Genomic DNA, 27,027 nt, shown 5'->3' with positions numbered 1-27,027 from the left:
TAAGATTTGGGCAATATCTTTTCCTTTTTACTCTCTCTCCCTCCCTCTCTCTCACTATTTTTTTTCTATTTCCCCCCTCCCGCCGCGTCAGCCTTACAGAGGGTCTAGGGGTGGTATGTTGACTAATGCATCTGTTTTGAGTTACACCACACCACATGTAACACTACCACAACTTGTACAACGCCACAAAACATCACAACACACCACACCACACCACACCACATTACACCTCATTCCCACACCACAACACAACACATCACAGTACACCACATCATACCACAATACAGTTCATTCTCACTTTACTACCACATCATCACACCACAACGCAGCATAACGAGCTTAAGCAACATCAACACCACACCACACTACATCAAACCACACCACAACACCAATAATAGAGTGATGATTGATTTTTTAATATATAGTACCCCTACCACCTTCTCGTCATCATCATCATCATTCTCATCATCATCATGGCTTTTTCCCCACTTGATGATGGGATGAGAGAGGACGTGGAAACAAGTAAACAGACAGCAGGAAAGTTTGATAATTATGAACATGCCTAGTGAAATGGATCTCTCTCTCTCTCTCTCTCTCTCTCTCTCTCTCTCTCTCTCCGTCTCTCTCTCAAAATAACCAGAGCCAAACAAAATCGTCTGTTGTTGCCATAAATACAATCCACCTAAACTGCCCTAACCACCTGAGTCACCAAATCGTCAAAACAAAAAATCTCCCAAGCCATCTAATTAACCCCTCGAGTGGCAGATTTCCCTCAGCTGAAGGTACATGGTGGTCCGTCAATAGCGCTGCACTAAAAACTCACCCAGTGGTACTCTGTGTGTTGCGGGAACGGCTCAGTCTGCTGGTGTGGGCGTGGCAGTGAGAGTGGGAAGTGAATAATGGCCGTGGCAGTGGCAGTGGGGTGTGAATAATGGGCGTGGCAGTGGCAGTGGGAAGTGAATAATGGGCGTGGCAGTGGCAGTGGGAAGTGAATAATGGGCGTGGCTGTGGCAGTGGGAAGTAAATAATGGGCGTAGCAGTGAGAGTGGGGTGTGAATAATGGGCGTGGCAGTGAGAGTGGGAAGTGAATAATGGGCGTGGCAGTGGCAGTGGGAAGTAAATAATGGGCGTGGCAGTGGCAGTGGGAAGTGAATAATGGGCGTGGCAGTGGCAGTGGGAAGTGAATAATGGGCGTGGCAGTGGCAGTGAAGTGAATAATGGGCGTGGCAGTGGCAGTGGGAAGTGAATAATGGGCGTGGCAGTGGCAGTGGGAAGTGAATAATGGGCGTGGCAGTGGCAGTGGGAAGTGAATAATGGGCGTGGCAGTGGCAGTGGGAAGTGAATAATGGGCGTGGCAGTGGCAGTGGGGTGTGAATAATGGGCGTGGCAGTGGCAGTGGGAAGTGAATAATGGGCGTGGCAGTGGCAGTGGGAAGTGAATAATGGGCGTGGCAGTGGCAGTGGGAAGTAAATAATGGGCGTGGCAGTGGCAGTGGGAAGTGAATAATGGGCGTGGCAGTGGCAGTGGGAAGTGAATAATGGGCGTGGCAGTGGCAGTGGGAAGTGAATAATGGGCGTGGCAGTGGCAGTGGGAAGTGAATAATGGGCGTGGCAGTGGCAGTGGGAAGTAAATAATGGGCGTGGGAGTAGGAAGTGAATAATGGGCGTGGCAGTGGCAGTGGGAAGTGAATAATGGGCGTGGCAGTGGCAGTGGGAAGTGAATAATGGGCGTGGCAGTGGCAGTGGGAAGTGAATAATGGGCGTGGCAGTGGCAGTGAAGTGAATAATGGGCGTGGCAGTGGCAGTGGGAAGTGAATAATGGGCGTGGCAGTGGCAGTGAAGTGAATAATGGGCGTGGCAGTGGCAGTGAAGTGAATAATGGGCGTGGCAGTGGCAGTGAAGTGAATAATGGGCGTGGCAGTGGCAGTGAAGTGAATAATGGGCGTGGCAGTGGCAGTGAAGTGAATAATGGGCGTGGCAGTGGCAGTGAAGTGAATAATGGGCGTGGCAGTGGCAGTGGGAAGTGAAGAGAATAATGGGCGTGGCAGTGGCAGTGAAGTGAATAATGGGCGTGGCAGTGGCAGTGGGAAGTGGAGAATAATGGGCGTGGCAGTGGCAGTGAAGTGAATAATGGGCGTGGCAGTGGCAGTGGGAAGTGGAGAATGTATGGGCGCAGCAGTGGGCAGTGGCAGTGAAGTGAATAATGGGCGTGGCAGTGGCAGTGAAGTGAATAATGGGCGTGGCAGTGGCAGTGGGAAGTGAATAATGGGCGTGGCAGTGGGAAGTGGTGAATAATGGGCGTGGCAGTGGCAGTGAAGTGAATAATGGGCGTGGCAGTGGCAGTGAAGTGAATAATGGGCGTGGCAGTGGCAGTGAAGTGAATAATGGGCGTGGCAGTGGCAGTGGCAGTGAAGTGAATAATGGGCGTGGCAGTGGCAGTGAAGTGAATAATGGGCGTGGCAGTGGCAGTGGCAGTGGGAAGTGAATAATGGGCGTGGCAGTGGCAGTGAAGTGAATAATGGGCGTGGCAGTGGCAGTGAAGTGAATAATGGGCGTGGCAGTGGCAGTGAAGTGAATAATGGGCGTGGCAGTGGCAGTGAAGTGAATAATGGGCGTGGCAGTGGCAGTGAAGTGAATAATGGGTGTGGCAGTGGCAGTGGCATTGAAGTGAATAATGGGCGTGGCAGTGGCAGTGAAGTGAATAATGGGCGTGGCAGTGGCAGTGGGAAGTGAAGTGAATAATGGGCGTGGCAGTGGCAGTGAAGTGAATAATGGGCGTGGCAGTGGCAGTGAAGTGAATAATGGGCGTGGCAGTGGGAGTGGGAAGTGAAGTGAATAATGGGCGTGGCAGTGGCAGTGGAAAGTGAATAATGGGCGTGGCAGTGGCAGTGGAAAGTGAATAATGGGCGTGGCAGCGGAAGTGAGGTGCGAATAATGGGCGTGGCAGTGGGAAGTGAATAATGGGCGTGGCAATGGCAGTGGGAAGTGAAGTGAATAATGGGCGTGGCAGTGGCAGTGAAGTGAATAATGGGCGTGGCAGTGGCAGTGGGAAGTGGAGAATAATGGGCGTGGCAGTGGCAGTGAAGTGAATAATAGGCGTGGCAGTGGGAAGTGAAGTGAATAATGGGCGTGGCAGTGGCAGTGGGAAGTGGAGAATAATGGGCGTGGCAGTGGCAGTGAAGTGAATAATGGGCGTGGCAGTGGCAGTGAAGTGAATAATGGGCGTGGCAGTGGCAGTGGCAGTGAAGTGAATAATGGGCGTGGCAGTGGCAGTGAAGTGAATAATGGGCGTGGCAGTGGCAGTGAAGTGAATAATGGGCGTGGCAGTGGCAGTGAAGTGAATAATGGGCGTGGCAGTGGCAGTGAAGTGAATAATGGGCGTGGCAGTGGCAGTGGGAAGTGGGTAATGGGCGTGGCAGTGGCAGTGAAGTGAATAATGGGCGTGGCAGTGGCAGTGAAGTGAATAATGGGCGTGGCAGTGGCAGTGGGAAGTAGGTAATGGGCGTGGCAGTGGGAGTGGGAAGTGGGTAATGGGCGTGGCAGTTGGATGTGAATAATGGGCGTGGCAGTGGCAGTGATTTGAATAATGGGCGTGGCAGTGGCAGTGATTTGAATAATGGGCGTGGCAGTGGGAAGTGGGTAATGGTCGTGGCAGTGGCAGTGAAGTGAATAATGGGCGTGGCAGTGAAGTGAATAATGGGCGTGGCAGTGAAGTGAATAATGGGCGTGGCAGTGAAGTGAATAATGGGCGTGGCAGTGGGAAGTGGGTAATGGGCGTGGCAGTGGCAGTGGGAAGTGGGTAATGGGCGTGGCAGTGGCAGTGGGAAGTGGGTAATGGGCGTGGCAGTGGCAGTGGGAAGTGGGTAATGGGCGTGGCAGTGGGAGTGGGAAGTGGGTAATGGGCGTGGCAGTGGGAAGTGGGTAATGGGCGTGGCAGTGGGAGTGGGAAGTGGGTAATGGGCGTGGCAGTGGGAAGTGGGTAATGGGCGTGGCAGTGGGAAGTGGGTAATGGGCGTGGCAGTGGCAGTGGGGTGTGAATAATGGGCGTGGCAGTGGCAGTGGGGTGTGAATAATGGGCGTGGCAGTGGCAGTGGGGTGTGAATAAATGATGCAGGACTGACATGGCTAGTACGGCTCAGTCTGCTGGAGTGGGCGTGAGTGTGGCAGTGGGAGTCGAAATGGCAAAAAAATGACCCACGATATACATGGATAAAGCTAAGCCGTCCCCGCAAAACCCAATGAAAAAACAAAACAAAAAAACAACAACAACGGTGGAATGGAAAATGGAGGGGGGGGGGTACTTACGGACCATCCTATAAATAAATAAATCGTCAAACTAAATAAAATACTGCAAGTGGGATGACCAAACAGTGAGATAACGTAAAGCTATCTCTACTATCTTTACGGGCATAGTTCAGGGAGGGTGACCTAGATTAAAGAGAAAAAACAAACGAGTGATTGTGTGTGTGTGTGTGTGTGTGTGTGTGTGTGTGTGTGTGTGTGTGTGTGTGTGTGAGAGAGAGAGAGAGAGAGAGAGAGAGAGAGAGAGAGAGAGAGAGGAGGAGGAGGAGGAGGAGGAGTTGGAGGAGGAGGAGGAGGAGAACTTGCAATAACTTTCCTCACGTAACTACAATAATTATTTGGTTGTGCTTCAGGAACAAAGCCCTATTCTCGTAGCCCAATGAAGATCCCTAACACCTCCTCCTTAGCGAATTATTCTCTCATATGGCTCAAGAATATTGTCTTGTGCCATGTATATCAATATTATGAGGATGTACAGTAAGCAGCATTAAAGGGAATACTGAGGAGGACTACTCAAAACGAATCGCTAAGAAACAGGTGTTACAGATCTTAATCGACGAAAGTACGGACAAGCCAAGATAAATCGCTAGGAGAAGGTGTTACGGAGCATTCTTAAACGAAGAAAATACGGGCAAGTCATGATGAATCGCTCAGAAACTGGTGCTACGCAATTTGTTAGCTGACGAGAATGCGGACAATATTCAAGATAAATCGCCAAGAAACAGATGCTACAGAGGATTCTTAAGCGACGAAAATACGAACGAGTCAAGATAAATCGCTAAGAAACAGGTGCTACGAAGCATTCTTGATGGACGAGGATACGGACAATACAGAAGATAAATCGCTAAGAAAAAGCTGCTGGGGAGTTTTCTTAACCGACAGGAGTACGTAGCCAAGAGAGCAGTTAAGATCCTACACTGTCCTTGTAAAGTCATAGTTACAACAATCATTATTTACGTTAAGGGGTAACCATTTCAGTACGAGAACGTCTTATTGCACTATATTCTTGCTAGATTCAGACAGCATTAATTAACTTAGAGTTTTTAAATCCATCGGGTCAAGGAACATTGCTCTCGGCAACTGCAGAAGTGACCCACCTCCACCCAACACTTCACGCTCCGGTATAGGCATGGATGCCTTTGGAAGGTTGGGTGGGAAGTACCTGTGGAAGTCTGTGTAGAAGTGGTTGTGTAGGTGAGTGAGACAGTCTGTGTATTTCATTTGGGGAAACTCGACAGGGTGTAAATATTAAGAGACCGTGAAATTTGCAGGTAAAATAACAACAATTAACACCGTGGAAAGAGTGACATTACTTCCTCAATGGAGTTCTTGGCGTTATTGAGGGCGAACATTCGGTCCGTGTAGGTAGACATTGTGGTGGTAGTTGGTCAAGGTGGCGGGGTTTCAAATTCAGTCCAGCAGGCGGTTGGAGATGGAAGCAGTTCAACTTGTGGCGCGTACACACCAGCTCCTCCCTGGGCTAATCTCCCCTGGCCACTGAATCTCTCTCTCTCTATACGCTGCTACCAAACCCCGCTGCTGCTGCTGCTGCTGCTGCTGATGGACGTGTTTCTAGCGTGGCGTTCCTCTGCACACTGGGAAGACTTTGGCCGTCCGGGGTGGAGTATATGCTTTCCCAATGCGTTATCTCATGCCATCACATCAACACATTTCACCGTGACGCATCATCATGACATTAATTATTTTTGTCCTCCGAATTTCCTTACACATTTCTTCATTTTTTTTTTCTCTAACACCTGTCTTCACTCCAACACTTGTCTTCCTTTTTACTCCAACACTCGTCTTCATTTTCCTATAACACTTTTCTCCACTTGATTTTTTTCTCTAACACTTATTCACTATATTTTTTTCTGTAACACTTGTCTTCACTAGATTTTTTCTTAAACACATGTCCTCACTTGATTTTTTCTCTAGCACTTGTCTTACTAGATATTTTCTCTCTTTTCACTGGATTTTTTTCTCTAACACTTGTATGTTTTTTTAACACTTAAGGTCACTAGAGGATTTCTCCGTTTATTTATCTTCAATATTTTTTTCCCTCCTTAACCTACCTTCACTAGAGTTTTTCTACATCTCTCTCTCTCTCTCTCTTTCCATCACCCTTTTTAAGTTCTCAGTTTATGTAATATACTGTAATTTATTTCCGGATTTTGGTAACAGTGAACACCTGCCGTTATAGTTACTTTCTCCTTAACACTTGCCAAAATTACCCCTCTCTCTCTCTCTCTCTCTCTCTCTCTCATCTTTGCAATATTATTTGTTTCTGAACCTTACGTTACGATGATAAGAACGTAAAACTAGAGAATAACTGCAGTAGGCCCGTTGGCCCATCCTAGGCAGCTCCTAGAAGAGTAACTGAACTACTAGAACAGAGTTTCTTAACCTTTTCCGACCTCAGCACCCCCCTGCAATAAGGCCACATAGTCCAGGACCCCCTTACATCTGGTTACTGGGACTACAGTTGCTACACTGATACAGTTACTACACTACTACAAGAAGAAAGTAAAGTGACGTACTCTTGACATTTCATTTTATACACTCTCCAAAAATAAAATATCAACGATGCCAATCCTAAGCAAAACCAATATACTGTATGTTGCATTTTCCAGGACCCCCTAAAATTGACTTCAGCACCCCAGGCTAAGAAACGCTGTACTAGAACGAGATAAGGATAGTAAAGAAGAAGGCTCTTCCCCGCCCTCCAAACCCTCCATCTGAAGTCGGCAGGAAAAAGTTAGAAAGAACACCATGCAGTATAGAAAAACTGGCGTGGATATTTTATAGGAAAGTGTGATGGAACATCTTAACACTGAGCCCTCTTCTCACTTGCTTAAGAGCTTTCGTAACACGTCTATTTAAGCGACTTATTTTGCCTATAGCACTTTAATATTCTCCTGGAAGTTGTTCTCGTAAGTATGATATGAAAGATTGACTAGAAGAGTGTATGTGAGCGAGGTGAGGTGGAGGAAGACAGAAGCAGAGGGAGACCAAAGATGGAACGGAGGAGGGATGCAGTGGAGATACATATGAGAGGGTGTGTGTATGTGCTGGAGGGAGGGCAGCCAAATAGCAGAGGACATGTGTGGCCACCCCTTACAGGATTAAGGGGTCTGGCAATAAATACATAGACAAGAACATGTCGGTAGGCGACGATGGCCAGCTCTAAGTGGACCAAGCTTTGTCAGTGACTGGAAGTGAGTTTCGACACAAAGTCATTTCTATAGGGAGGTACTCCAGTGCAACATTCCACCCAAGAATCATGGCCCTGACTTACTAATCTTCGGAGCCTTAGCATTTCGCGCGAGCATAGTCTTGATTTCAATTATTTTCACTGTTTTCGCATTTGATGACCTTTGGCCCCTGACCTGGCCAATGTAGCAGATGGGTGTACAGTAGAAAGTTGTTGTACTAGTCAATGTCTATAACAGGCAAACTTTCATTCAATTCCATCGAGCCACTGAGGAACTACGGGGGAATTTTTGACAACCTGTACTGGTTGCTAGAGATGCAGAGGCCAATCTTCACAGGGTTGCCACTCGAAAACTAGAGGAGAGAGGGGAAAAATGGATGGAACACTTCCAAGTGCGAATGGCCTCAAGATTATGCCTAAGGAAGTCAGAGCTTTCTACGCCCATTAGTAATGCTTCAACAGCTCAAAATGTTAAAAGTACGAAAAACGCGGGTTTTCGGCCGTTGCTAGGCAACGAGTAGTTATTTAGCAACCAAAACCTTGAGGACACAACTAGGTCAATGGCTGGATATTGTGTCCAAATCTGGTCGGCATCGTTTAATTCTGAAGGGTGGAGGTGTCTGCCACAATTAAACAAGAAAGAAAGAATCCAAAAATACAAGAAAGAAAACGCGACTAACAAGAAGGGCAGCATGGAGCTGGCCAATACACACCGATATTAGTTGCAAAATATGTCCATATTTCAGAGATATAAATAAAATACAAGACGTTATTCAGATATAAACAATGGGAATAAATCGCATAGGAAGAGGTGTTACGAAATCTTAATGCCAGCAAAAAATCGGGTCATTATTTCGCATATCAGGATGTAACCAATCAACCACCGATATGGCTCCCCCTATATCCGTACACCTGTTCAGCCAGTTTCCGGTTCTGATCGAGAGAGAGAGAGAGAGAGAGAGAGAGAGAGAGAGAGAGAGAGAGAGAATGTCCTTTTTTTTGCAGTTTATTAAAGCCCATTAAATTAAAAACTATTGAGTATTAACCCCTTCAGTCCGATGACGCCTTATTTAATCTTTGTCACTAACAGACCATTTTATTCAAGAAGGGCCTCTGTTATACTCCTTTAACTCTAACTTGGCCTAAAGTCTCCAAAATCTCTATTATGAATGCTGAGTTGTAACATTAAATCAACAGTAGACTATGATGCTAGTCACAAAGAGGTGCTATGAAGAGGATGTGGGGACGTAGCATTGTGTATTTCTGTCATTGAGGTACATGAAATAAGCTGCAAGTGGACGAAAATCTGGGCTGTAAGGTGAAACGAGTGAATATTCTTATCTCATTCTGTTTACGTAACCAGCCGATTCCTTCCTGGCTCCACCCACTCCATCCTCTAGCCAATGGGAGAAGGATTTACGACTGGACCGACCTGAAACCCATCCACGCCAGCATCAGGTGAGGAGAGAGAGAGAGAGAGAGAGAGAGAGAGAGAGAGAGAGAGAGAATCTTTCACTTCCACGCCTTATTTATCATTTTATTCCTACTTCTCTCGCACGACTGTATTTTGCTTTGGGGAGACTTGGAACATGAGAAGTTACATTTATGCATGACCAGCTCTCTTGGTACTTGAGTAAAATAAATCGTGACCACAATCAACTAAAAATCATGAAAACAATACACAAAATACACCACCAGATTGAAAGGGGAAAAAAAAAAAAAATCTAAAGAACCGATATTTTCACCGACATGGATTTGCTGCTTTCAGTCTATTTCTATTACTGTATTATTATTATTATTATTATTATTATTATTATTATTTCCTGATGTTATCCAGCTCAGGAGAGACTTTCCAACTGGAGGGGTTAGATATTGGCTCCATTAACCCCTCTATTCAGGCGCAAACTAGGATGAATAAAATCGTCTAGTGGTAGCAAAAAAAATCACACACACTACCACCACACCACCCCCATCACCATCACCCATCACCCACAAACACCGGCCCCACATTGTCATGTATCCCGTCAATCATCATCATCGTCATCATCATCGTCATCATCACCACCACCACCACCACCACCACCACCACCATCATCATCATCATCATCATCATCACCACCACCACCACCACCACCACCACCACCACCACCACCATCATCATCATCATCATCATCATCATCACCACCCCAACCATCATCACCACCAGCCCGCCACCACAATCAGTAAGTTAACGTACTCCATTGCCTTCAACATAAAAAATTTCGTCCTTGAATGCTTGGCGTTATCTCAATACCTTTTTTTCATATTATCTCAAGCTTTATCGTTCCAGGTCTTGGAAAATACGAGCTGTGTTTATCGTTCACTCGTTGGTAATGTGAGTCATCTACGTCTGCGTTTAGTTTATCATCATGATCATCACCATATCATCATCAAGTCACCACCCCTACCAACACCACTACCACCACCATCATCAACATCAGTTCACCTCTTCCTTACTACTAATCCTTCTGCTTACACTGTTAATCTTTTCTCTCCGTTGGCCTCCTCCGATCACCTTATCACCTTAACCTGTCCTATCGCTCCGGTACGACCTGTGGACCCTCCAAAGAAACGTAGTCTGTGGCACTTTGGAGCTGCGCATTTGGAGGCCCTCAGGCAGTACTTCTTTGACTTTCCCTGGAATGATTATTGTTTCCATGGCCGGGAGCCATCTGAGTGTGCCTTGCGCATTACGGAGGTTATTCTCTAGGGCATGGAAGCATTACATTCCTTTCTCATATCCTCTGACTAATGCAAGAAAGCCTTAGTTTAATCACGCTTGTTCTAATGCTGTCCACAACAAGGAGAGGGCCTATAATACGTACCAAAGCCAACCCACCCTTGAATCACATCTTTTATACGTTTCTGCCAGGAATCGTGCTAAGTCTATTCTTCGCTCTGCTAAAAATAATTTCATCCGTACTAAATGCTCTCAATTCTCCAACTCGAATTCTTCCCGCTCCTTCTGGCACCTTGCCAAAAACCTTTCTAACAACTTTACCTCGTCATCCTTTCCTCCTCTTTTCCACTCTGATGGCTCTGTAGCTATTTCTTCTACTGATAAAGCAGATTTCTTCGCTCAGACTTTCTCCTCCAATTCCACCTTAGACGATTCCGGTGCTGTTCCTCCATCACTTCCCCCCTCTGACTTCCTCATGGCTGACATTAAAATTTCTTCAGCTGATGTATTTTCTGCCACTGCTGGCCTCAATACTAATAAGGCATATGGGCCTGATGGAGTCGCTCCTGTTGTTCTCAAGAACTGTGCTTCTGTGCTTACACCCTGTCTAGGAAAGTTCTTTCGCCTTTGTCTATCAACTTGTACCGTTCCTTCTTGCTGGAAGTTTGCTCTCATTCAGCCAGTCCCAAAGAAGGGTGACCATTCCCAACCCTCTAACTATCGTCCAATTGCTTTAATATCCTGTATCTCAAAAGTTTTCGAGTCAATTCTTAACAGAAAAATTTTAAAGCATCTTTCCTGTCACAACCTTTTTTCTGATCGCCAGTATGGGTTCCGTCAGGGACGCTCCACTGGCGTTCGTCTCACCTACTTTTCAGACTCCTGGTCATCCTCCTTTCAGGACTTTGGCGAAAGCTTTGCCATTGCACTTGACATCTCTAAGGCTTTCGATCGAGTCTGGCATAAATCTTTAATTTCCAAACTGCCCTCTTACGATTTCTATCCTTCTATCTGTGCCTTCATCTCTAGCTTCCTTTCTGGTTGTTCTATAGCCGCTGTTGTAGACGGCCATCGTTCTTCTCATAAATCTATCAACAGTGGTGTTCCTCAGGGCTCTGTCCTATCACCAACTCTCTTTCTTTTATTCATCAATGACCTTCTAAGCTGTACATCTAACCCTATCCACTCTTATGCTGATGACTCCACCCTTCACCTTTCCATTCGGTTCCCGCAACATCCATCTCAGCAGTTACTTCAACAAACAAGGGATGAAGCTATGGCACACCTAATGTCTGACTTGGCTCGTATCTCTGACTGGGGTAAAAATAATCTGGTTGTTTCTAATGCATCAAAGAGCCAGTTTTTACACCTATCAACCTGACAAAATCCACTAATGTTTAATAATATTCAGCTTAATCCTGCATCATCCTTGAACATGCTTGGGAATTCACTTACTCGGGACTTATCTTGGAAGGATCATATTACGAACATCTCTTGTAAAATCTGCTTCCAAGAGATTAGGTGTGCTAAGCGACTCCATTCCTTCTTTACCCCTGCACAATTGTTGACTCTATACAGGGGTTTTATCCGCCCCTGTGTGGAGTACAACTCTCATGTGTGGGGAGGTTCCCCACATACAGCTCTTCTCAATAGGGTGGAGTCAAAGGCTTTTCATCTCATTAACTCTCCTCTTCTTACTGACTCCCTTCAACCTCTGTCTCTTCATCGCACTGTTGCATCTTTATCTCTTTTCTATCGCTACCTCAATGGTCACTGCTCCTCTGAACTGTCTGCATGCATTCCTCCATCTCTACGACGGCCGCATAGCACCCGTCTAGCGGCAAACTCTCATTCCTTTTCTGTCCAACTCTCTAATGCAAGAGTTAACCGTTACTCACAGTCCTTCATTTATGCAACAGGTGAACTCTGGAACTGTCTCCCTCTGTCTGCATTTCCTGCTTTCTATGATCTCCAGTCTTTCAAACGCAGTGTGTCCAGGCATCTCGAATTGATCGGATCTTGAATTTGGCTCTCTCTGGTATTTTGTTTTTCTCTTGCAAGGAACAACAATTGCGGGCTTGCGGCCTTTGGTTCCTTCTTCCTCACACACACACACACACACACACACACACACACACACACACACACACACACACACACACAAAAACACAATCATCGCCACCTTGGCCTTGTCCCCGAGTGCCCATTTTCGAACTCGTCCAAGATTTTGGCCATATCTTGATACCCTGAAATTTTCATGTGATGGCTCAAGCCGTTCATGAGATATCTAGTTTACCCACACACAAAGCCAGCCAGCCAACCTCACAACTGAAATGAAAACATTACCACTCCGCTCGCTTACCACCCGCGTTGCGAAGCGAGCGGAGTGGTAATGTTTTCGGTAGTGAGGCTGGCTGGCTGCCTTTGTTTATGTGTGTTTTATATCCTGAATTTGCGTCAAATCAGAAATGGAGGTGCTAAATTACGTGCCGAGGAAAAACTTTCCAGCTACACGGGTGGTAAGATCCCATCGTGAGATGGTTTCTAGTTTTGTTTCTGCTGTTCACAAATTCTTTTTCTAACCTTCAGAGATTTTTATTATTTTCGGTGGGAGTTAACTACAGCCTTCATTAACACGATCATTACAAGAGGTCTCCCCGCAGATTAATGCTATAGCTGGTTACTACTAGAATAAACAAGGCAATGGACGCCTTTGATAGCCGCACCCACACCTGCTGTATTCTAAGGGGAGAGATAACTATTATTCTGGCATGATGGAGATACACGGCTGACTTGATGAACACACACACACACACACACACACACACACACACACACACACACACACACACACACACACACAATCGCAGACACGCCCCAGACGCACACGAGGCACACCACTATAGTACCCTCAACCTCCATAAAACCTGAAACCTATCCTTCATAACGGTACAATGAGTGAATGAGTGAGTGTCGCAGTTAAGGACACACACTGGGTTTGTCCCCCCCCCCCATCCCCTGCAGGTGCTGGAAAAAAAAAAAGTTAATAACTGATAAAGTAAAATACCACAAAGTTTTAAGGTGAGTAAAATTGTCAGATAAAAAAGCCAGCGTTGGGGGCAGACGCAGTGAGAAACTTGGCCACAGTCATCTCTGTAACTTAAGGCCTTTGAGCCTGTAAAGGAATATTCATCCACTTCCCTGGGAAACAGGGCCACTATAATTCACGTTACCACAGTTACCTCGGCTAGGTGTTACTCTAGGTCCTCATTTTACCTGCCATCCCACACAAGGTGGATGGACACCTGAGTACAGAGGCAGTAGCTATCCGCACCAGGCTTCGAATTGTATGGGTACAAGTATTTATATCAGGAATTAGAACCTGGAAAAACACCGTCTCGCACTACCGTACTGCATATTCACTGTTTCGTATAATACGGTACTAATAGTATTAGATAACGAATATAAATGACTGTCTTTTGTATCTACCTACCCCACACTTATGTGCAGTGTGGGCTGGGATATTACATCCATTTTCACCACAGCCTGGGTCCACCGCAACTCACAAGGATAATTACAGTATTATTATTATTATTATTATCATTATTTTTTTCATGGCCCGGATACTTGCTTCTATACGAGACTTTGTAGCATTTTTTCCTATGCATGTATTTTTCACATTTCTCCATAATATTCCTTTGTATATTGTAATTTTCTTAAGTGGTCATAGTCTGGATCAGTTAACATACAAAAGGATATTAAGGTGTAAAAGACAAATATCTAAGAAGAAGACTCAGGAAGTGTGCCATACCAACCAGAACATGATTCCATACCTGTTCAATCAACAAGGATTGAGTCTTAAGTTGATAATGAGTCACAGGAGTCTGATAATTACATAAAAAACCCTTCAATTTCATTACTAATCATATCCCACTAATAATTATATTGGGAAGTGATCCTTCCACTAGATGGGTATAAAAAAGAAAAAAGGAGAGAAATGGGGGTTGTTTCGTATGGTGTAATAGGTTTCGCAGCACCTTTTCTTTAGCGACTTCTTTTCCATATTATACAATTAAATTCTCTTGCATGTTTTATATATATATATATATATATATATATATATATATATATATATATATATCGCCTTAATATCTATATAACATTAATAATATACAACAGGATACTGAGATTAATGTGAAGAATAAATAGCTAAGGAAGAGGTATTACGAAATCTCCAGAGCCACTTAGGAAGCAACTTTTTTACAGTACCGTAAGATAAATATATCGTCCTTTTGTATCTTTTACAAAATTTCGTCCTGTACTGTAGTTTTTTGTCAACCCATTAAAAACGATGACGTCATTTAACATTATACATGGTGCCTCTATACGATTTTATTCATGTGCTATTTGTCTGTTTTCATCTATGGGAACTGGGCCATTCTCAGCCCGAACACTAAGTTGTGGTTGCGTGAAATTCAGCGAGCCTGACTTATGTGGTAGGAATGAATCTTCTTGGTTACTAGTCAAATCAAACCTATAAACGGGCTACACCTTGTCATCGACTCAGCAGAAATGGGTTGGAGTTTTCGTCATATGAAAACAAACCGACTACAGACGATTTTCTTCAGCTTCGAAATTTATCTATACTAGTGAAGGATTTAATGACGTAAATATATGGTGTTATCTAACTTCTCCAGTTTTAAAAATCTCGCCTCTCCTACGCTAAATAAAACTGTATTACTCCTTTTACTCTAACTTGGCCTAAAATATGCGTCTCTTCAACACTGAGTTATAACAAATAATTAACAAGTGTTAGTCATGAAGTGTTATGGGAAGGATGCAGAACCGTAGCATTGCTTTTTTCTGCCGCTGAGCTACGGGAAATTTCATCTTAAACGATTTGTCTTATACACCAGTGGTTTCCAACCTTTTCTAATTCTCGCCCCCCTCACTGAATGACACGTTCCCTGCGCCCCCCTTCCTCAAATACTGTATTTTACTGGCATAGTTGGCACATGTCAATAAATATCATAGATTCTTGATCTTTGAAATTATTTATATATTCAGATACCTAGAATTCTTATTCATATCTGAAATATTTTCTCCATATTTTGAAATTACTGAATTCCATCATGTCATAGTTTTCAAATATAATTACCTTCTTTATCAAGCCTTCGCGCCTCCCCAGGCAGCCTTTCGTGCCCCCCTAGGAGGACGCGTCCCAAAGGTTGGAATCCACTGTTATACACTTCAACATCCTTCTGCATGTTACCTGATGCAGACTGAATCGATATTTGAAAGCTATAAGTAAAACGATTGTAGGTTCTTCGAAATTTATACCCCCTACATCATAAAGTGGACATCCATTTATCAGTGTAACAAAGTTTCAAACATTATTGATAAAAAAAAAAAAAAATGAAAATGTGAAAAACTGTTAAAATTACAGTGTAAGGGGGAGTGAGGGTGGGTGGTTGTGTGGAGGACCTGTTGGTGGCGAGATGATGACCTGAGGTTATCAGTACGGCTGTCAACTTCATCGTCAATCACCACCACTCGGCACCCACCATCACATGTGTCCTGCCCCCCACACCCACAGTATACTGTAAGTATCGCCGTCCTCACTTACATTATAAGTACTTCTCTGAGGCCTATTTTTCAGCTATCAACTTTGTCCACAAATAGCAATGAGACGTGAGGAGCCTGTCACATACCTCTTGCTCACTCCATTATCCTAAAAGCATTAACTTCATCCCCCTAACATATCTGGTGTTCACCATGCACTGTATTTCATAAGGATCACACACACATTGATCATCTGCATACATACCACCCATACATACGATTTATAAACACCCCATCAAGCAGTAAATATCACAAGAGCTGCCACTAACAATACAACAGTCACTTATATACACACATCACAAGCAAGGCCAGGTTGTATAGACGTATAGCATACAATAACATTTAGGCAGGGAATCACGTTCACACCCTAGATGACACTGTAATGTAAACATAGCGCGCGCGCACGCGCGCGCGCACGCACACACACACACACACACACACACACACACACACACACACACACACACACACACACAAAGGCAGGACAGTCAGGCCTTGATGCAAAATCCTGGAGAGCAATCCTCAGTAACAAGTTTGGGGAGGCAGCAACAGACCTGTTTAACACCACTGCCTCACTGGCAAGGCTGGCTTCAAGTCAGTACAACAACACTAAAGCACTGACGGCATGAAAACTAATCCCCCTTGATAAGAATCCTGGATATAGGCCTATCGGGGTAGGTGAAATCTTATAACGGATTATAGGAAAATGCATTATGGAGGTGCTGAAAGATTATGTTAAGCAAACAGTTGGCAACCTCCAAATGTGCGCAGGTCAGCAAGCAGGAGGTAGGGCAGCAGTTCACTCCATGAAGAAAATGTTTGAGGAAGAGGATTGCCATGCAGTATTTGTTATGCTGAGTGTTTTTAGGCCGACTCCTCGTACTAAAGACACTAGCTACTGAACGGGGTCCTTTTTCCGGACCGGAAGTAATGCACTAACAAGGGAACAGGACATAAAAACTAGGCAGTCCACCTTTAACACATCTATTACCTTAATTACAACACCTTAACAATATTACATAGGATGGTATTATAAACAGAGGATACAGATATACAGAGTTACGTTAGTGTAATATGGGATATTCACACACTCCTTAATTATGCTTTATAATAGGTTAAGAGTCCGTAAGTGGATGGGATTCACTTGTATCAAAGTCCAAAAGGTCTTAGCGTGTCGGGGCAATAGAGATGTCTGGGCTTGATGAGCCGAGGAGGGATTATTACTATAAATCAACAAGCGAGGTAGAGCACTAGAGTTCACTGTTTAGGCTCGGCGCGGCAACTCTCGCCCGCGCGTACACTGACAAGGGGGGAGACTACTCTAGATTTGACTTTGGGATAGCACTGCTCGGATGAACCCGGAACTTATAGTCTTTGTTAGGGGAAGGTATTTACGGACACTTTTTGGTGTAATCCCGCTGGTTCACTCCGTCACTGGATCACTACAGGAAAGGGAAAGTCACTATTCTTGCCCGAGTTTCTGGGGCGATATCACTTTGTCACTGTAAGGTGTAGGTCCTCACTCTGGTCACGGTGCAGGGAGACCCTCTTGCCTGGGGTCTCGACCTGTTGTAGGCCCTCCTCTGGTCACTATGAAGGGAGGCCTGTCGGTGTTGGCCCTAGGGACTGGGGCCAAACAGGTGTAGCAGACGGGCCTGACGTCGTAGGGTCTGCGGCAGGGGGAGGTCGGCGTTGACGGGTTGCCAGGCTCGCCTAGGGGTCCGAGGACTGCGGAAGTCTACCGGGGGACGCGCCGTCAGGTGTGGGCTGCGGCCTCGTCTCCCGTTGGTACCTGGGGAAGACAAGAATTTCCCGGGGGTAGGAGGTAGGTCCCGACTGGGACCAGGCCTCTGTTCAGGTGACACTTTAGGGGTAACTCCCCCGGGTGGTGTCCGGCTACTCCTGCAGGAGTTAGCTGGCTCTAGAGGACACACAGAGGCCGTGGTCTCCCTTACACTTATGGAGGGTAGCACAGAGGCGACTCTCTCTCTTGTCTTTACAATTGCCGTGGCACCAGGTTGATCGGTCCTGGGACCCACTTGTGGCGGTGTGTGAGGGTCTCTTACCCTTAGAGTGGCTAGGGGCGTGAGCCCCGTACAATCCACTATTGGGCCTCCTGCCCTATTTGTTATAGAGGGCTCTCTTCCCTCGTCAAAGGACCTCCTGTCCTGATTGTGGCAGAGGGTATTACGCCCTCGTGGCTCACTGTGGCAGAGGATACAAGCCCCTCGTGGCTCACCTGGGTTACTGCGGCAGAGGAAGGTACTTCCTCGTGGCTCGCGGTGGCAGTAAGTTTAAACACCCCGTGGCTCACCTAGGGACCTCCTGTCCCGTTGGGGTGAAGTTGTGGTCGTCACCACAAGACTACAAGGGCCTGACGTATCAGTCCCACCCCACTGCTGTCGATGGTTAACCCGCCGTGTAACTTGTTGCGGGTCTAGGCTCACCTGGTGTTGAGGTAGTTGCGGGAAGAAGGGGCACAGGTCTGTGGTGGTTGGATGACCCTCTTGTCCTGGGTCATTAACCTGTCCGTTATCTCCTCCTCGGGTGGTGGGGTGGTGGTGGCCCGGTGGTGGTGTGGGGGGTGGCGGGGCGGAAGGTCCGGCCGCGGGCATTTTAGTATTATTTGTTGATGCCTCAAACGCATTTAATTCTATCAATCGAGAGGCAATGCCACACAACAAAAAGGTTAAATGCCCAGCATTTGCCCAGCATGTGGAAAATAGCCACAGAGAACCAGCAAACCTTTACACTGTGGGTAAGATTTCATAGAAGGCAGACTTTCCTGATCTACCAGATGACCCGCCGACATGTCGTAAAAATACCCCCGCTAATACCAATACACCAGTCCTGTATGAGGCAGCCCTAGCATGTATTCAGTATGGACGGTGGGTGTTAGCGCCGAAGTGGTGACATGTGGAGGTGTAGGAGGACTACTGGGCCTTGGGATAGGCTACTGCCCCTGAGATATAGGCCCTGAAGCCTTTGCCCAGAGTCGGACACATAAAAAAAAAAAAAAAAAAAAAAAGAGCTGCTCATGATGTCGGTGTTATAAAATTCAGAGAAAGAACTACCCAAGGGGATGCCGTTGCCATATATGTACGCCCTGGTTATGACAGCGCTGCAACAACAGATCAAATACAAGGCCACCAATGTAAAACAAGTAGCCGACGCAGATGATTTCACAGGTGCTGGCAAGGTGCAAGATGTGAGGAAATGGTGGGGCCTTGTAACATCTCATGGCCCTGTAATAGGGTACTGCCCTATTACAGGGCAGTGACTGTCAAGATGCACATGAAGCCATCAGAGACACAAAGCTGATGGTGACAAAAGAAGGTCAGAGTCATCTAGGTGAAGTGACGAACTAGGGAATTCAAAGCCAAATATTTGAGTGATAGGGTAAAGATATGGGTGGTAGTAGTAGTAGTAGTAGTAGTAGTAATAGTAGTAATAGTAGTAGTAGTAGTACTAGTAAAACTATTAATAATCCATACATCATCCGATCCTATGATGCCCCATAAGGAGCGTACAAGCCCGGGGCTAGGTAATTTGGTCCTGACATTTAAGATGAAAGTGAAATAGTAATAATAATATGCTCGGGCTGAAGAAGCAAAAACAGATTCTTTCCATTGGCTACTCTGTAATTCGTACCTTTCTCCTATCACCTGTCCAAGCCATACAGTCTCTCTCTCTCTCTCTCTCTCTCTCTCTCAGCAATTCGTACCTTTCTCCCAACACTTGTCTAATACATATAATTCTCTCTCTCTCTCTCTCTCTCTCTCTCTCTCTCTCTCAGCAATTCGTACCTTTCTCCCAACACTTGTCTAATACATATAATTCTCTCTCTCTCTCTCTCTCTCTCTCTCTCAGCCATTCGTACCTTTCTCTCAGCACTTGTCTAGTACATATAATTCTCTCTCTCTCTCTCTCTCTCTCTCTCTCTCTCTCTCTCTTTCAGCAATTCGTACCTTTCTCCCAACACTTGTCCAATACATATCATTCTCTCTCTCTCTCTCTCTCTCAGCAATTCGTACGTTTCTCCCAACACTTGTCCAATACATATCATTCTCTCTCTCTCTCTCTCTCTCTCTCTCAGCAATTCGTACCTTTCTCCCAACACTTGTCCAATACATATAATTCTCTCTCTCTCTCTCTCTCTCTCTCTCTCTCTCTCTCTCTCTCTCTCCTCAGTTAGTCGTATCCTCCCAACACTTGCTCACTACATAAAACTCTCTCTCTCTCTCTCGACACCTGCATATCGGACAGGTGTTCTAACTTAAAAAGCCACCATCTGTTGCTTCTACGACAAGTGTGTGGGGCGGGATCACACTGGTTAGAGAGAGAGAGAGAGAGAGAGAGAGAGAGGGAGAGAGAGAGGGAGAGAGAGGGGGAGAGAGAGAGAGAGAGAGAGAGAGACTCATTTATAAAGACAACAATGAATTTTAATATACAAGATCTAAAAAAACGTACGGTACGGGTTTTAAAGGCTGCGTAAACTGTTTCAAAATCCACACGTAACTTGAAATGCGTACATAGCTTTTTTCTTCAGTGGTGGTGATGGTGAGGGGCGCTTTCATGTAATGGCACCAATATAACCAGGTGGTGGAGCTGCCCAGTTTTATAAAAGTCCCCAGCTCCCTCCCTATCCCCCGAAAGAAAGCTGGTAGATTACAGGAATGGGGAAACTTCAGCCTGCAGTACACAGGGTTCACGGCCACATGAGCCTAGGGTTGCAACTACTACTTCTAGTAGTAGTAATAGTAGTAGTTGATGTTGTTGTTGCTACTGTTACAACTTCAGGCTCATCTCGACGTGCATCCGGTGCAGTGCTGGCTGAAGCTACTAGTCTCCTGCAGTCCACCATCCTCCTTTCGGGGGATAAGGAAGTAGTTGAGGGACTATTTTTTTTCTTTAACCTGGCAGTGGTGCTGGGCCACCCAGTTCTTCACATCGGCGCCACCACATGATGGCGTCCCTTTCCAGCACCCACCCTCGCTATGAAGGGGTCAGTGTAGCCAATATCTATCCTCTCCAGTTCGAAAAGTCTATTGGCTGAATAAAATCGTCTGGAGGTAACAAGCACAAAAAAAAAAAGGGGGGGGGGGGTAAAGGGGCTAAATTCCGCAGCAGATGGCCTTGTTAACGCCATCTGCTGTACCGATAACGCTGTACTGATATCTGTCATGTCAGGCCAAAAGACAACGCTTAAACCAATCACTATACAATATTATGGATTATTAAACTCTGTCCTGTATACCTTAGCCATAAATTGCCATCTCTTCGTCTTTAATGTTGAATTATGATATTAACACTAGAATATGAAGCGAGTCACGAATAAGCACTACAGAAAGGATGTGGAGCCACAGTATTGTCTTTTTCTGCCATTGAACTAAGTGAAGTAAGCTCTAAAAAGATAACAATTTGGGCCATGTTAAAGGGAATAAACTATACAGTCAGTTTGTTTTCACCTAATGGAACTGGGCATCTCCAACAGATTAATTACTAAGGTCTGGTTGCACAAACTTGATGAGGTTTAGTTATGGGGTAGGAACGAGTCTCCTTGGTTACTAGTTAAATTAACCCTTAACTCTGACTTCACCTGACCATCAGCCAAGCTGAAAGAAGCTAGGGATCTGTCATGTTAAACCACAATATGGTCAATTCAATCCTCCACTTTGACTACACTATTCAAATTACTGAAATTAAAAAGGTTAAGAATCTTTGTCACATTAGATCAAATGCACTAGTTAAAACAAACAAAAAAGCATCTAACCACTCAAGCTCAAAATGTTTAACCTTAATAATAAGATCAGGAGATACAGAGAATACAGATAAAAAGAAGTTATCGTTGCGGAGAATACAGATAAGAAGCTATCGTAATACGGGGAGTGCTTTGTCAACAGTGCCTGAGTATGTATGAGTGTTCTATATCATTTTTCCTGGTACCTCTTGGGAAAATATAATACCAAGTAAGACCATTCACTATCCTACTGTCTATCACATTATCTTCCCATCTCTACCATTTTCCTCAACTGCTTTAATACCCTTATATCGTGAAAACACTACGTTCTTCATTTATATCTATTAATCAATCAATCTATCTATCTATCTATCTATATATACAGTATATATATACCTATTTCTATATCAATCTATCTATCTATACAGTATATATATATATATATATATATATATATATATATATATATATATATATATATATATATATATTTAGAAAACACTGTACGTCCTTTACACACACACAATATATATATATATCTATATATATATATATATATATATATATATATATATATATATATATATATATCATCTCATTAGCCGTTTGAGTGTCCACTGCAGGACCGGCCTATCCTTACCGAAGTGGGGACGATACAGCCAATGTATCTCCACCAAGCGGCTTAAGCTGTCTAGCAGAGATTGTATGTAGGGTGAGAAGTGCTTGTAAGTGTAATTGTAATGTTGGAGTGGCTTTGGATGTGTGTGTATTCTGTGAATCAAGTGTAATCGGCCCGCGCAAGCCGACTGGGTGCAAGCATATTTTATAGAATGCGACACTGGTTCAACCACAGCACCCCTTGTGTCCGCCAATGCAGTACGTGGCCAGGAGAACGCTCCCAAAGTTTATTACCCTGGCGGGGCGCGAACCCTCGTTCTTCAGTGTACAAACACGCACACTTTACCACTGTACTACAAAGGCTATATATATATATATATATATATATATATATATATATATACATATATATATATATATATATATATATATATATATATATATATCACTACGTTCTGTGTGTGTGTTCTTACCTAATTGTTCTTACCTAATTGTATCTTTCCCTGAATGAGTCAAGCTCGTACTGTCCCTTGTCTTAAACCATATTTATCGTACATATCCTTAAATTTGTGAATTGTTTTGGCACACACTATTTCATTCGGTAGTGCATTCCATTGATCAATTGCTCTGTTTGGGAAACTGAATTTCCTTACGTCTTTATCACATCTCTTCTTATGCAGTTTTTTGCAGTGTCCTCTTGCTGATGCTTCTCCATATGTTAAGTAATCATTTATGTCTATTTTCTCCTTTCCTGATACGCACTTATATAGCATTATCATGTCACCTTTTTTCCTTCTCTCCTGTAGTGTTGGTAGATTCAGTTTATTTAGTCTTTCTTCGTAGCTTAGGTCCCTTAAGCTTGGTATCCATCTTGTAGCGGCCCTTTGAACTTTTTCAATCTTGTCTATATGCTTTTTGAGATGAGGACTCCAGACTACTGATGCGTATTCCAGGGCTGGTCTAATGAATGATGTTATTATCCTTCTTAGCATGTCTTCATTTATGTATGTGAATGCCATTCTCATATTTGCACGCAGTGTATAAATATTCCGTACCTTCTCGCTGATGTGGTCAGCCACGTTCTATCGTTTCTTCCATTGTTTTATCTGCAGTGAAATTTGATACGTCCTTTAACTATCGTACCACCTTCTAGATCATATACGTTTTTCTACAGTTTTCTTCAGCTGTTTCATTAACGTTCTTATATTTCCTGACAACAGGATAAGCTCTTTCACTATTGCTGCCCCCACCCCTTCATCTTTTACATTTTCTACGAATTTCTTTAACAGTTTCATCAATTTCCCTATATATATCAAGAAAATGTCCTTTCACTAATACTTCTTTAAAATACTTTTTTCTACCGTTTTCTTCCACTGTTTCACTAATTTCCTTGCACCTTGAAACAGTATGTACCGTTCATATTCTATAAATACTCACCTTCATGTGTGTGTGTGTGTGTGTGTGTGCTTCATTAACTGTCCAAACTAGACACACTAAGCGTCATCTTTGTTTTCCATATCATCATCATCATTCTCTCTCATACGATACTTTTCATTCATTCACTGCCAGACGCCATGTATCCCAAACGGGGTGGCCAAGGGCTTAGAGTTAATTGTTTTACAGGGAGGGGCACTAATCCTCCACCAACCCCACTTGACACGTAGGGAGGATACGATACTTCACTAACTTTAAAACTGAACCATACTACTGTTATCTATAATTACCTGATTAGGATGGTTTTTATCTGCTGAGAAGTCCTTGTCTGATCTTCATTCATGTTTAGAAAGTGTTGGGTACTCTCTCTCTCTACATCACTAAATTTGTGGTACACGCTACTGTCGTCTATGATTGTCTGATTAGGATGGTTTTTATCACCTGGGATGTCCTTGTCTATCTTCACATGTTAAAAAATCTTGGGTACTCTCTCTCTCTCGTACACACACACACACACACACACTGGTGATAACAACACTAACATTGATGATGATACTCAACATATTTCTCACAGTCACCATGTCATCCTTTTTGCTGTCAAGGTCAAAGTCAGGTACGGTATATCATCATAATAAACTTCTATTTTCTGAAAGCTCTTTTTGTTATCATGTCAATAACAAATTACAGAAAAAAAATTCACTGCTATCTATAAACCTGCTTTGGCAGTTTACCCAATTTACAGTACCACCTGTTTGGAGATATGGTGATATACTGTACTGTACAGGACTGGAATAAATACTGCTACAGTACATGAATTAAACCTATCTATCCCTATCAAACTATCTATTGCTAGACACCTTAATCCCATATGGGGTGGCCACAAACAAACTGCCTCCATGCCACCTGTAAATTACTTGCCTTGCATTATATTTCAGCTAATGACTGACAATTCTGATGTGTTCAGTAGAAACCTTGGACACCAAAAAATGCTAAATATTAAATCAATCATCATCATAATAATAATAAACATTTTGGCTGAAAACAAGAAACTATGCACAGTACTGTATATTCAAATTTACAACAGATAATTTCATTCTGCTACGGTAATATAAAGTAATACTGTACTGTACCGTATGTTAGCAGGCGATGTAAATTCACTGCAGAAAAACTCTCAGAAAGGACTTCCAAGGCCATGGCCACTGTATACGGGGTCTGTTCCTACACATCACATAATCATCTCTGCAGATAAATGTACATCACAAGTTTACACGCCTTTACTTGGCACCACACAATGACAAGGAAGTCTGTAAGGCAGTGTTTAGTGGCAGTGTAAATGTTTGGAAGAAACAATGGTTGAATAACAACAACAGTAACACTATCTATCTATCTCTTGCTAGATGCCTTAATCCCATAAGGGGTGGCCACAATAAAATCGCCTCCATGTTGCCCCTTCCCCAGCTCACACCCTCCCCATCTCATATATCTCTCCACTCCATCCCTTCATTTCATCCTCAGCCTCCCCCTCCCTACACCCCACTCACATACATTCTCCTCGTTAATCTCTCGCCCTTCATCCTCTCCACATGGTCAAACCACCTCAATGTATTTCTCCTAATGCTTTCTAACACATCCACATCCACACCACAATGGACTTTTACTTCCTCATTTGTCAGTCTGTCTCACCATGTAGCTCCACATACTTCTCTCCAATAACTCATTTCCACTGTTCTCATTCATGATTAGTGTCCTTCCAACAAGGTCCAAGCTTCACTTCCATACATTAGAGTTGGTACCACAATATTATCATGCAGCAACTTTTTTTACTTCCATGCTCACTTCCCTATTCCTTATCACTGCTTTCAAAGAACCGGCAACATTTCTTCCTTGTTGTACCCTTTCAAACACTTCATCTTCCAAACTTCCATCCTTAATCATCACTACCCAAGTACTTAAATGCACTCACATTTTCCATTTCCTCATCATCAAACGTCACTGTATATTCAGTGATTTCATTTCTCTCAAAGATCATAATGTTACTCTTTCCTACATTCACTTTTAGATTCCGTTTCTTACACATTCTCCCAAACTCATTCACCAAGCCTTGCAATTCCCCTTCATCTTCACTTAACAATACAGTATCATCTGCAAACAACAGCACACCAAGTTTCCAAATGCTGCCCTCTCTCATTAGGGCCAGTCCAACATCCACTGCCCTACCTTGTACCTCTTTTATAACCCCATCCATATACAGATTTAACAACCATGGTAACACGACACATGCCTGCTTCAATCCAACATTCAGATAGAGAAATTCACTAAGTTCACTCTCTACAGGCACTGCAGGCTTAGCACCCTCATACATACTGTACTCTTCACGGCATGCAACAACTTCCTATTTACTCCATATATTCTTAATATTTTCCACACTCCTTGTCTATCCAATCTGTCATATGCTTTCTCCAAATCCATGAAGGCTGCATACAACTTCTTTGCCTTCTCTAGAAACCTTTTCACTAAAGACATAAGGATGAATATCTGATCTACACAACCTCTTCTCTTCCTAAAACCTTCCTTTTCTTCCCCAACTAATTCCTCTGTTATTTCCTTAACTCTGTCAATAAGTATCATACTGTACTATATACTTTCCTATTACACTAAGAAGACAAATGCCTCTATGAATACCACACACTTCTTTTTCCCCTTTTCCTTTGTCTATCTATATATCTATAGCCCGACGCCCTAATCCTGCAAAAGGGTGGCCGCAGACAAAACACCACCAAGTCACTCTGTCACCCACCATTTGACTACCCTCCCCCCAACTCACTTCCCCCTCCCTCATATACCTCTCAACTCCATCCCTCCCCCTCATCCTCAGTCCTCCCCTCCCTCTCCCTCCCTCCACCTCACCTACATACACCCTCTTGGTCAGTCTTTCATTCTCCATTCTCTCCACATGTCCAAACCAACTCAGTGTATTTCTCCTAATCTTCTCAATCACACCCACATCCACCCCACAATGGTCTTTCACTTCATTCGTCAACCTGTCCCTCCATGTCACTCCACATGCTCCTCTCAAGTAACTCATTTCCACTGCTCTCACTCTTGACTTGTTCCCTTCTTGCAAGGTCCATGCCTCACTTCCATTCGTCAGGGTAGGGATCACGATACTATCATGCAGTGACTTCTTAACTTCCATACTCACCTCCCTATTTCTCATCACTGCTTTCAGTGAACCAACAACCTTCCTTCCCTCCTGTACCCTTTCAAGCACTTCATCCCCCAAAGTTCCAACATTACTCATCACACTACCCAAGTACTTGAATGCACTCACATTCTCCATATCCTCACCATCCAACCTCACTGTGCATTCTGTGACTTCATT

At 44.1% G+C, this 27,027-nt stretch overlaps 1 protein-coding gene across 1 annotated transcript in view; it reads right to left on the bottom strand.

Annotated features, from left to right (window-relative positions):
• The window catches only part of Papss (3'-phosphoadenosine 5'-phosphosulfate synthase), a 77,016-nt gene extending 71,213 nt beyond the window's left edge, over window positions 1–5,803 (bottom strand). The window contains exon 1 of the mRNA XM_080280594.1: window positions 5,615–5,803. Within this exon, the coding sequence (XP_080136720.1) occupies window positions 5,615–5,674 (60 nt within the window). The 5' untranslated portion in view covers window positions 5,675–5,803. The remainder of the gene's footprint in view (window positions 1–5,614) is intronic.
• Window positions 5,804–27,027: the final 21,224 nt, after the last annotated feature.

The sequence above is a fragment of the Coenobita brevimanus genome, chromosome 85, assembly GCF_032717465.1.
Source record: "Coenobita brevimanus isolate Jiangsu-jjx chromosome 85, ASM3271746v2, whole genome shotgun sequence".
NCBI lineage: Eukaryota > Metazoa > Arthropoda > Malacostraca > Decapoda > Coenobitidae > Coenobita > Coenobita brevimanus.
Note: the sequence above shows the minus strand (reverse complement) of the source record. Positions and strands in the feature narration are given on the sequence as shown.